The 13372-nt window shown below is 29.4% G+C and overlaps 1 protein-coding gene across 1 annotated transcript in view; it reads right to left on the minus strand.

Moving 5' to 3' along the window:
• LOC106679903 (ubiquitin carboxyl-terminal hydrolase 48) overlaps positions 1–13372 on the minus strand; it is a 165802-nt gene that overhangs the window by 111122 nt on the left and 41308 nt on the right. The window contains exon 15 of the mRNA XM_014419294.2: positions 10029–10144. Coding sequence (XP_014274780.1) covers positions 10029–10144 — 116 coding nt within the window. The remainder of the gene's footprint in view (positions 1–10028; positions 10145–13372) is intronic.

A 13372-nucleotide genomic window follows, 5' to 3' on the forward strand; every position in this document is an offset into this window, starting at 1 on the left:
CAGAATGCGCTTCGTCAAGAACAGCCGCGGTGCCCATATGCCCGAAATCATTTTCAAATGTTAATGTCACGTATTGATCTTTCGAAAAAAAAAAATTTTTGATTACAATTTAATTTTTTGTGTTATTTTTTAAAATTTCAAGTTCTATCGGGCTTAAAAAAACACCCTATATATAAAATCCTTTAAAAAATAAGTGAAGATGTCGGTTTATTTTAACGGTCTGTGAGGAATCCAGAAATATGCGATCCTTACAAATGTATAAGGGAATATTTTGTTATTTTAATATGTAAGAAAAAGTAAACCTCTTTTACCTTTATATATCATATTAGTTTATTAACCAAATTGCTCTGCCCCTCACACGTGGGGGATAGAGTGGGGTCGGGGATCCTCAGGTCGATTCTGTAAATATTGTATATATTATTTTATCATTATGTTATTTTATTATTTATTTTCCATACAGATAGTCTGATTATGTTCATTTGTCTATCCTTTTGTTTGTATATATTTTAAGAGTTTTTTATTTTATTTTATTTTATTTTATTTTATTTTTTTTTTTTATTTTAGTATGTATGAGATCATTTATCAATATTACCTATTGCCCACAACTGTGTGGCAGATTGTAATATCTATCAATAAATAAATCTAATGAATCTTAAAAAAAAAATTAACCAAATTGTTGATGTTCAGATTCCTTTTTAACCAAAAGGCGACCCAGGAATTCATGATAGGGGGGCCAGCTGATCAGAAATGGGGCCCTTCAAATCACTTTCTCCACAACTTTGAGCTATAAGCAATTTTGTCCAAAAAAACTAAAAATCGTGTGTTAATTTATTTTGACAAATATCATGAAAACTACTACTCCTACGAAGATAAACGCTACAAACTACTTTAAACTTCATTAAAATAGCTTTGATTTGAGTGCTAATAGACATCTGTTCGTTAAATGGTACCTGAGATAATGATTACCCACAAAAAATTCAATAACTACTGATTTTTAATATATATTTAATGAAATGATGTTTTTTTAAAAAATCTCGGGAACTAGTGAACGGAAATAGCTCTATTAGGGTTCATATAAGCAAATTTATTCTAATTTAAATAATGTTCTATTAGGATTTCTAGTGTTGTAGGTAGTTTCAAAGATATGGAGCTCTGAATGAAAAATTAAAATGAAATTTTATTTTTTAATATTTTGAAACAGCCGCCACTTTGCATTTCCCCTAAATATACTTGGCAGACTCATCAATTTTGACTAGTAATATAAGCAGTTTTTATTAAAGTAATCTAAAATTTGGGTGAAATAATTTACTTTACTAGCTAACAATTTCTAAACTTATATAAAACTAATCAACGTATATAATAAATACGTAAAAGGCTTAGCGAGCCCTATAGTTCGATACCAAGATATGATATCACTGTTCACAATCTACTCACAACAGTTAACCAACCGCTGTTTAAATTTAAGTCCATAAGGTCACTCTTGGCTCAATCTTCTAATATATATATATATATATATATACACTTAATGGTATAGATGGATAAATTGTGAGTAAAATAGACGATTAATGGATAATCGCATAACAGCCGAAACGTTAGAGGAAAATAAAGACGGTAGAGAGAAAGAGTCAAAAGAAGTTAGTGTTTTAAATTAATTAATTCCTGTAGAACAGATTCGATACTTAGGACTCAATCTTGGCAAGACACTTACTTGGAATCCACACACAAGACTGAAACGACAAGAAACTGCTAGTAGATTCCGATTGCTACACCTACTTGAGAAAAGCTCTAAGCAAAAAATTAGTATACACTACGATAATCAGACCAATTTGGACATATGAAATTGAGCTCTGGGGCTCTACCAAGCCATCAAATTCCTCCCGCATCCAATTCTTACAATCCAAAATCCTACGTAAAATCCTTGATGCTCCTTATTAAGTTACAAATAAACTCATTCGCAAAGACCTTAACATCCCATTCGTTGCAGATTTGGCCCAAAACAGATATGCGTCTTTTCATTCCAAACTCCTTATCCATCGTAACCCATTAATTCTTAATCTCTCATCCTTAACAATCCCTGAAAATCCACTGAGGCGTCTGAAAAGAAGATGGCCACGGGACCTTCTAAATTAATGCTTGAAATGGGTGGTTCCTTCCCAAGATTTCCAAGTGTATATGAAATATACAACATATTTACTTATTGTATTTATTATTGTACAGTTGTTAATCCCATTAAATAAATTTAAAAAAATCAATATAATGAGAAAATCACCTCGTGCTAAACCTGAACGAATTTCGAATCTCTCGGAATAATTAAGATATACAAATAAAGATATTACTTGGAGTTCCTAAACTTTCAGTCCAAACTTTCCTTCTGTCATAAAATATACACAACAGTTTTTGAGTAGGTAATCACTTAACTACCATTAAGACAACTCTAAATTGGATAAGAGACAAACGGCCTGGACTACAAACTCTAATAGATGAGCAACGGATAGGATTCAATTAAGACGATAAGACTAACAAAGTGGAGTTCGTGCCTGGAAGCAATGAGAGAGGAAGCGCTTCCGATCCTCCATTACTTTATATAGGGGAAGCCATTAGCATGTTTGCCTAGCCAGTGCCGTCTTGATTTATACTCTATACCACGGCCATATCAATTAGGAGCTATAGCTATCTAGTAGCGCTATCTACAGGAGGAGACTGCTGACCCAAGACAGCACGTCCAGCGGAGGTTCCTTAATCAATTAGCAGGGTCCCAACAGTTCTTGCCCTCTCCCTCCCCCTTCCTCTTCCTAGATTAATTTTGGATTGAAATTCATTGTTTCCAGCGGAGGCAGGGGGCACAAAAAGGTGCTCTCCAGCGCTCCAGCTCACTGATTAAGACCTCTTATTCCCTCTGTTCTCCGGCCAACGGCAGAGTACCGCCTTAATTAAACATTTAAATTTTCAAAACTGGTATATAAGGTGCGGTCAGCGGCAAATTGGTTTTACTTTTGTAAAGGTCGGGATTAAAACTGTGCGTAATTGTATCCTCATGGCCTGATGAGGCTGTGCATAATTTCCTTTGAGCATTTATTTGTACATACTCGAATCTATATGAGCCCCTACACGAGGGCTGAAGCGAAATTTAGCGTACCAATTTATAAGTTATAAGTTCCAATTCCCAACGTAGTAATCAAATAAATAATAGAAGAATTATCTTTATTAAATATGAATAAAACTCCCTAAACACTCAAACCTCCTATAGTACAAGAGCCGGGAAGAAAAAAAGGCAGTTATCTCACCCCAATTTTTGATTACTTTAATGAAAACTATAATTACTAGTCAAAATTGAGTCTGCCAAGTATAGGTAGGGGGAATAAAAAATGGCGGCTGTTTTAAAACCTTAAAGATTAATTTAATATTAACCTTAACATTAATTTTTCATTCGGACCTCTATATACTTAAAAACTAACAAAACACTAGAAAATCTAAGAGAACATTATTTAAAGAAGAGTAAATTTGCTGAAATATTAGCCCTGAAAGAGCTATTTACGTCTAACAGTTCTCGAAATATAGCTTTTTAAAGAGAAAAATTTCTAAAAAATCTACTGAATTTAAAAAAAATCCTTGTTTTTATGATTAATATTTAATATTTTTTATTTATGGATCATATCACATTTAAGATATTTATGGATCATATCACATTTAAGATATTTATGGATCATATCATAACCATGATCAAATTATTTTGGACAAACAAGATTCTGCTGAACAAAAAAAAAATAAACGTTATGATGAAACTATAATTTTTTTTTCTTCAAATTTTAGCTTAATAAATAATACATTAAAAATATTTAAATAGGCAATGTAGCTTTATTAACTAGAATAATATTAAAACCTTTAATCAAAGGTATGACCTGAAAACTTCTAGTCCAAGAACACAAAAAAATAAAATAGATCACACCCAATTTTTTATTACTTTAATGAAAACTATGTACAATTCAGAGTCAAATTTGATGACTACCAACCATAATAAAGAGGAATAAAATTAGAAAAAGAAAAAATTGTGCGTTATTTTTTGTTAGAAAACGGTTCAGTTCTTACCAAAACTTATAAGACAAATGATACAGTAAATGTCTTTAAAAATTAAATATTGAATTATATAAGGTATACATCCCCTGATGTTTATTTTATTCTTAAAAATTTCTGATAATTTTTAATCAGAGTTCCACATCCCTAAAACTACCTAAAACATTAAAAAAAAACTTCATAGAACATAATTAACAGTAGAGTAAAATTTATAAAATATGAGCTCTTTAAGTTCGATAGTTCTCGAGATCCAGTTTTTTTAAAAAGCAATATTTTTTTCAAATAATGAAAATCAATATTTTTTGTATTTATTTTGCTGAATATAATGATCGAATAATATAATACCTAATGCTCCTACGAAGACGTTGTTACAGTACATTATACAATAGGGGTATTCATGATGTTGTGTTAAATGTTATATGTTTTACCATGTTAAATGTTATAACTATAGGATTGTGAGCAGCCCTATTTGAAGTCATGTTAAACGTTAAATGCATAAGAGTCCCTAGCGGATTTTCTCAGCAACTTGTTGTATAAGCCTTTATGTTTATAACCTTCCTTCTAGACCCTCATGTTATTGTTTACTTCAGTTTTGATTTAAGTAATTAATTAAAACATGCCTAGAGTGAGTGAAAAGTGGAATTTGTGTGAAAGTTTAGCTTATGAGTGTCTTATTGATCTTCAAACTTGTGAAGAAGAGAATGAAGATGAGCTAATTGACAACTCGTCGTTCGTAGGAGTATTTATGTCGTTAGTAGTTAGTAATTGATATTTTCCAAAATAAATCGACAAAATATTGGTTTATGTTATTTGGAACAAATGACAAAATATTGGTTTTTTGTTATTTGGAACAAAAAATATTGCTTTTTTGAAAAATTGCATCTCAGTAAATATTGAACGTAAAGTTCTTTGAGGGCTCATATTTTTGAAAATCACTCTACTTTAAATATTATATATTTTTTTTCGTAGGTAGTTGACTTTAAGCTCCGAATGAAAAATTAATTTTTAAAACAGCTTCCATTTCCCCCCCCCCCCTCCAAGTATACTTTACAGTTTTAACTATTAACTATATAAGTTTTCACTAAAATTATCAAAAAATTAGGAGAAATAACTTTGATTCTTTTTCTCCTCTTGGACTATTACTTGCACTTTCTTCCCCTTCCAGGACAATATCATCTGGTCCAGAGAGAAAAGGAAAGAATATAAAAGCTGTTTTAAATAAAGCAATCATGTTAGAACAGTGCACATAGATTGGAGGGTAGTATAAGGTATGGGGCTACCGGGTGCAGTTTGGGGTGTCCTCTGCCCTTCATACAACTTTCCACCCCTTGGAACAGTTACAACTCCCGCTGGCCCTGTCTTCGGACCAACTTCAACTTTTTTTATTTCCTTCTAGAGAGGGTTTTATTGTCTCATGTTTACATCTCGGACACGTCTCTAACCTAACGCCAACTTGTTACGTTAACACTTTTAATTATTTCAGCAGTATTCAAGCAGTATCCATTAAATCGAAATCCCGTGTGCTTAATCTTTTAAGAAAGGGGTTTTTGTGCCTCTAAAATCATAATAACATGGTCTTATCCTTTATTTATATAGTTTGTGATAGTAAAAATGAAAAATAAAATATCGGTTCGAAAAATGAATTGTATGACCATTCAAATATTTATCTATAACGTCTAATCTAATGTAATCGACCGATTTGAAAAGTTTTTTTTTTATTTAATATCTTTATTGAAATTTACAACTGTACATTATAATACATTCAGTAAATTTGATCTCAGTTATAATGGAGTGATACAGGCGTTTAGAGAAACTACCCATTGGTAGCACTCTAATGACGTTTTTTCATTAGCAGGTCTCGTGGCCATCTTCATTTCAGGCGCCTCGGAGGATTGTCAAGAATGGAAGAGGAAGCAAGGTTAGAAACTAGTGGATTTGGGTGGTTAGGGAATTTATAATAAAAAGAATGATATCTGGTTCGGGCCAGATCGGTTATATATGGAGCATTAAGGTCTATATGTATGATTTTATTGACAAAGTAAGGAGCATTGAGGATTTTGAAGGTTTAGTGGAGCCCCAAACTCAACTCTGTATGCCCAGCCTTATTACTGTCATGTAGATCAGTCTTTTTTAATGAATTAGAAGTTAGACAGGGGTAAGAGCAACATTATTAAAAGAAACTGTAGGGCAGTCAGTAGGTTTACGATGAAGGGTAAAGGGGATTTGATAGGATTTATTTTAATCCTCCAATTACCATTCTTCCAGGACTGTAATATGGGATTGGAGAGTTTGGGGATGCAATTAAAGGGTTGATTTGAAAGATTAAACTTAATTTTGCAAAAGTAAACGGTAACAAATAAAACAAACATTAGTGTAACATTTCATAATAAAAATCTTGATTAAATTATGGCTCGGAATTTCGTGACTGAACTCATTTTTTCACCATCCTCAGACCCAGAGAAATAAGACAATATGTGTTTTGCACATGCAAACAAAACATTTTCTCTTTCCCTCGCCTCCCCCCCCCCTCCCGTGGATCTTTTATACACTTTATTCCCTAATATTGATATACTTCCAATATTTTGAGTCATATATTCAACTAAAAACGTTTCATCAAAATCAGATATCCTCTTGTTGTAAATAGAAAAAAACGCATCTCAAATCTTACAAGCAAATACTCAATCAGATAAGCAGCCAATTAGTAGTAAATAATGTAAAAATACCACAATCATTTTAACAACGATGAAAACAATATTAATTTGTTTAATTATATGTCTTATACTTTATTTACCTTAATTAATGCCCAAAGGTTAAAAAACTTAGAACAAAAATATAATGTTTTCAACACATATATTCATTCTATTTCTGGACATTGTTGGTTCCAAAATTAGTATATTTAATATGTTAAAACCATCAACATAATAATAATTTTCACATCATTGATTGTTATAATTATTTTTTATTTTGTAATTTTATATATGCCTTTTGGCATGTAGTGTATTTTTTTTGTATTAATTAATTAAGTGTAACAAAATAAATTAACGGAAAAACTAAATTAATGTCGAATGATATTGTGACAAATTATTTTTAAAATCCAATATTTATTTTTAATTTTTTTTTTTTTAAGATCTGAGACAATAATAGTAAAATAAAAAAATGTTAATAAAATTTCATTTTCTTTCATAAGAGTTTTATTCACTCTTGTGCGAAGAATATAAAAAATTAATTTATATATTTTATTAAAGAAGTAAATAAAATAACTAAATAAACAAAACATACACTAATCGCTAAGAATGTTTGTTTATTAATATAGTATTATATTTTAAGAGGCATTAAATAAAACAGAATTCACTGTTAGTTATAAGATGTGCACATTTAATGTCAGCAAATATTAGTTTCTTAAAAGAGTAACGAATTCATTGCTATATTTGAAAAATTATAATCCAATTAACAAAAAAATTTTTTATTTGATATGAAAAATTATTTATTTTAATTTTTTTTTAATCAGTGATTTTTATTTAGCATGTGTTGGAAAAATTTTGGCAATCTTCTGAAATAAAATTTCATGCATAGCAGTTCTTCCATACAAGAATGAGAAAACTTCATTCTCTGAAGGCAAGGTAAATATGCAAAGGTAAATATTGTATACAGGTGCAAATGTATATTTATTTTATTTTTATTTCAATTCAATTTTCTTCATCTTGTTTATAAATTATTTTGTTATTCTTTAATCAGCTTTATTTTATTATATTGATTTATATTTTTATTTTATTTAATTTTCAGAATACTATATTATTTACATTTTTCTTCTCTTTTTTTCCCTGTATATATGGTACGAATGAACAATCAGAACACTAATAGTTATTGCCCCTTATTTTGGCAAATTTTATTATTACTCTTCAATAAAAACATATTTCTAACTTACCCTAAAAAAAATTCATAGCAGGTATCTATTAATAATTTTTATAATCAAAATTATTTTGAATTATTGTTATTGTGAAATTTGTTGAAAAAAAATTAAAACAATTTTGGATTTTAACAGATAAGGTTATAAAAGAAAAAATCATTAAACACAAGCCAAAACCAATAGCAATTGGAATTCTTGCTATGATTGCAGCAAGAAATTAACTGGAGACATTATAGAGGGTAATTTAGTATCAGTGCCGAGTGCATTTAGAACAGAGTCAACTGAAGAACAATATATAATAAATGAGAGGACAGGAGAGGTGATAATTGAATCAGGAGAGCGGAGGTAAGAGAAACATCTCCGAGTGTTGATGAAACATCATTAGTCTCAGGCAGTCTGCTGGGATTTGCATAGGAAGCCCATTTACTTGAGAAGCATCCCCCTTCTTACTCCTTACTTCCCCAACAGTACCCTCTCCGCCAATATCTCACATGATCACCGTTTAACTGACTTCATCGGCCATTACTATAATTATTATATGAAAACAAATTAATTTTTATGAATTGAATAAATAAAGAATTTGGATGAAGGTATTCTTGATAAGCAGATATATTTAGATATTATCCAAGTATGTATTGCTCTTCCTCATGCATAATATGGCTTATAACAGTACAATCCCAATTCATTTATTAATTTTTAATATTGAGTAATATGTGTGGATTAAAACAGAAAATAAGTAATTAAAAATAAAAGAAGTACTAAATAATCTAAAATGATTTCAACATACTCAGTTGTTTATGAATATAACTAAAGCACATTTCAGTTATCTAAATATAACTTAAGTTTGTCTTATTGACTAAACTTGACACGGCACTTTAATGTATAAAAAAGTACTTAAAGTCACATAATTTTTAGTCCAATGACTACCAATTTTAATTATTCTTGATGTTTGTTATTATTTACTTCATTTTCATTTTTACCCTTTATATTTACTACTTCATATTTCTTATTATATTTATGTATTTTCTTTAAACTTCGGTACGTTACGTTTATTTTTTATTTCATTCGTTGTTCTATAATTTATGTATCTCTAAATATGTATCAAAATATATCTAAACCAGTAAGTTTCTAAAAATACCATAGGAATCAAGCATAGGGAATGTACATAAAATCAATGAACTGAACTCTTACAGGAACACTAAGTTAGAAAAGGAGCAAAATAGCAATAATACAAATCTGTATATAAAAAAACTACAAGATATTATTTCTAAGTTATATATCTTTGTCTTCTGATTCCAAAATTGACATGCATTTTCCCCATACATACAGTTTTTAAGCAAAAATTTTTTTTTGTTTTGTTTTCTATAATTTTTCTTAAAGCTTTTAACATAATATAACCGGGAAAAATACTAAAACAATATTTTTTTTTATTACTACAGTAGGACAGATATATTTCTTAATGCTAGCTTAAGCCCATGGCCTTCATGATCTATATAAAAAAAAAAAAGTCATGCTCCAATACATAGAATACTGCAGTTAATAGCTATTATATTGAGAATGCAAGAACATTTAGAAAACAATTGCTGTAATAAATCTTTTTTTCAGTTTATAAGTTGAAATCTATGAGAAAAAGTATTAAGAATGTTTATAAGGATATTAAAAATAAGAAATAAGGCCCTGAGAAAAAAATGGCTTCAGTAAAAACAACACCAGGGGCTAAGCCGAATTAAAATAAATTATTACAAATACTTCTAGGAATTATACACTTGAAAATAGATCTTAAGATTGTGACTGGGGAGAAGATCAGCTTGCTATGATTGATTTGTTATTTATATGTTTCAAATAAGACTTTTGAAAATAGTCAATGGAAAAGGTTGAAGGTATTATAGAAATGTGGAATATGTGAATATATACTTTGTCTGCAGTTACTGAGATATAAGATATAAACACAAAAAAATCCCACACAGCAATCATGCCTGGATGAGATGAACCAACATAAATTAAGAAACATAATTAAATGAAAACATAAATTAATAGTTTAGTCACTCACCAGGAGAAGTTTCAATTATTTCAAATTCGCTGGCTCCATAGGTTACGCTGATCTCCAGATCAACATAAAAGGAACCTACAAGAGCATTCCATTCTTCATCTGTCACAGCTGTGAACCTAAAATTTAATAATACAATTAGACATATTTAACACTAGCAAGATTATAACCCTGTTATCTGGCATCGATACTTTCAGGAATCCTAAAAGTGACCTTATCATTAAATTTGTTTATTTTGTACAAATATGAGTGTATTTCATCAACAATGGTAATTTATCTACTCACGAGTAATCTGCGTTACCATAAAAAGTATTGTGTATAAATACTTTTCCAAAAAAAAGTAATTGTTCATTATTCCATGACCTTCTTTTATTATTAGAGTAGTTTTGTTTTTAAATTATTTGTTAACAAATCACCAGTATTAACATTTTTTTTTTAACTTGAGGCTCTAACTAGGTGACTTATGATGGACTGAAATTTTCATTAACTTTACCTCAGTAAAATTGGTAATAGTGAATATAAAAACAAAACAGAACTAAGAAAAAAATATGTTTTATTTTTTTCACGTTTAGTAACACACAGTATTTAAATAATACACAAAATTATGAAAAATTCATAATCACCACAACGACCAAGTAAATTATTTTTATTTTCTGACGAAAAAAGAGAAACACTTTTACTATATTTTTACATCATGTAATAAGAGAAAAAAGTATAAACTCACAACTATAACTTTTTGAGTGAATATTATAAACTTAATCATACCATTAATATAGGTAAAAATGTATTCAAATTTTTCTTGAAAACTTTAATTAAACTCGCAATGTCAGTGTAGAATTAAATGATCTTTGACATAATCTAGGTCATATCCCCATTGTAATATTCTGACAAGGTTTAAATAACGAATTTTTAAAAAATCTCCCTCTAAAATACACTTTTTTTTATTTGAGTTAAATTGTATACAATTTAATTTTTTGATTAAGTGTTAAATTGTATACAATTTAATTTTTTTATTTGAGTTAAATTGTATACAATTTAATTTTTTAATTTGAGTTAAATTGTATACAATTTAATTTTTTTATTTGAGTTAATTGTATACAATTTAATTTTTTTATTTGAGTTAAATTGTATACAATTTAATTTTTTTATTTGAGTTAAATTGTATACAATTTAATTTTTTTATTTGCGTTAATTATATACAATTTAATTTTTTTATTTGAGTTAAACTGTATACAAATTAATTTTTTTATTTGAGTTAAATTGTATACAATTTATTTTTTATATTTGAATTAAATTGTATACAATTTAACAGAAATTAAAAAAAAAAAAAAAGGGGGGGATATTTTAGAGGGATTTTTTTTTTTTAAAATTCGTTATTTAAGCGTTGTCAGAATATTACAATGGGGATATGACCTAGATTATATCAAAGATCATTTAATTCTACACTGACATAGCGAGTTTAACCAAAGTTTTCCATGAAAATTTTGAATACATTTTTACCTATATTAACGGCATGATTAAGTATATACAATTTAACTCGAGAAAAAAAGGGTATTTAGAGAGAATTTTTTTTAAAAATTTGTTATTTAAGCTTGTCAGAATAATACAATGGGATAAGACCTAGGTTATATCAAAGATCATTTAATTCTACACTGACATTGCGAGTATAATCAAAGTTTTCCATTAAAATTTTTACCTATATTAACGGTATGATTAGGTTTATACAATTTAACTCAAGAAAAAAAAGGGTATTTTAGACAGAATTTTTTTTAAAAATTCGTTATTTAAGCTTGTCAGAAAAATACAATGGGATAAGACCTAGGTTATATCAAAGATCATTTAATTCTACACTGACATTGCGAGTTTAATCAAAATCATAAAAATGGATTTGGGTTAACCGAAAAAATCTATACTATACAGTTGCACTTCCAGTCAATCGACTTGATCGAAAAGTTTGCTGTCCTATCCCAAGCATATATCAACCTTAAATATATAATTTCGTTACCGAAAGACTTTTTGTTTTAAGTAAGGCTGACCACTAGAGTGGGCAGACATAAGTTATGTCATGGATACGATATTATTTATCAATGGTTCGTATCCAGAGTAATTTTAGCTATTAGTTTAAACTATAGCTAATGTTTGCCCACTCTTTTTTAGAAACGAAATCTCGAATTTGAAATATACTACGAACGTAATACTTTTTCTTACTATACATGGATTTACCCGCTTACAATTGTATACTTAGTTGTATCTAAACTTAATTGCAAGCCGATTTCTACTGCTTCTCTTATTAGAGTCTTTGCATGTCATCTTGGTTACTTCCTAGGACCGAAATATGTCGTCGCGTAAGGTGGGATTTCATGTTACATTCCGTCATGTAACATAAAATGTACACCCTCCCTCATCCACTTTCGCGTGAAGTTCGTCTAGTCTAATCACTTTTTCCAGGGCTAAGTTGAACCGCATTGGCGAGAGTCCATCCCCCTGTCTCAGACCTGTTCTGACTTCAGATACTTCGCCTTGCATTTAGAATCATTTGTACACGCTTTTGTTTTGATCTGCCAAAGACATTCTTTGTCTACGGAATCGTAGGCTGTTTTAAAATCGACAAAAGGCAGTGCAATTCTTGATCTACTTCTCATCGTTTTTCTAGTATGATTTTAGGATGAAGATTTGGTCTAACGTGCCCTTTCTAATCTGAACCCAACCCTACTTGGTGGTCGCCTGTTATATTCTGGTCATACCAAAATATCCGATTTAGCAGGATAATGAAGAGAATAATGGAAGAAAAATGCACAAATAATTCAATTAGAGCATTTAAATAATTAAAATTTTAATTACATTAACAAATACAAGAAAGCATTGACAAAATATTATACAGCTGTTAGTCTCTTATTAGTAATTTATTGAATTAATTCTTAATTAACTTCTTTCCAGATAACATTATACTAAGGATAGAACTTTATGATAAAAAAAAAAAAAGACTTGCAATACTATAAATGATCGGATAAAATTTATAATTTTTTTTTTAAATAATAATTGAAAATAAATCTGACCGAATTTAGGAATAGATAATTGATAAACTAATGAGCGAAGTTGCCCTCAGATTAATGACTATATAATGAGAGATGAAGGCAGATGGTCGGTAGCCCTAGATGTGATGATACAGTATTAATTGTGCAACATGCTCCAGCAAACCCAAAGCCTGAAGCCCCCCCTTCCTGGAGCATGGAACTGGATACAGCCGAGTGCTGTAAAAACAGTTGAGCCCTTGATGCGCACCACAACACTTTGCCTAACTTTGTCATTTACATAATGACTCCGACAGGGCCATCTTCCCTCCCTCA

This window comes from Halyomorpha halys, unplaced genomic scaffold (assembly GCF_000696795.3).
Source record: "Halyomorpha halys isolate HHAL.00 unplaced genomic scaffold, Hhal_1.1 Scaffold230.1, whole genome shotgun sequence".
NCBI lineage: Eukaryota > Metazoa > Arthropoda > Insecta > Hemiptera > Pentatomidae > Halyomorpha > Halyomorpha halys.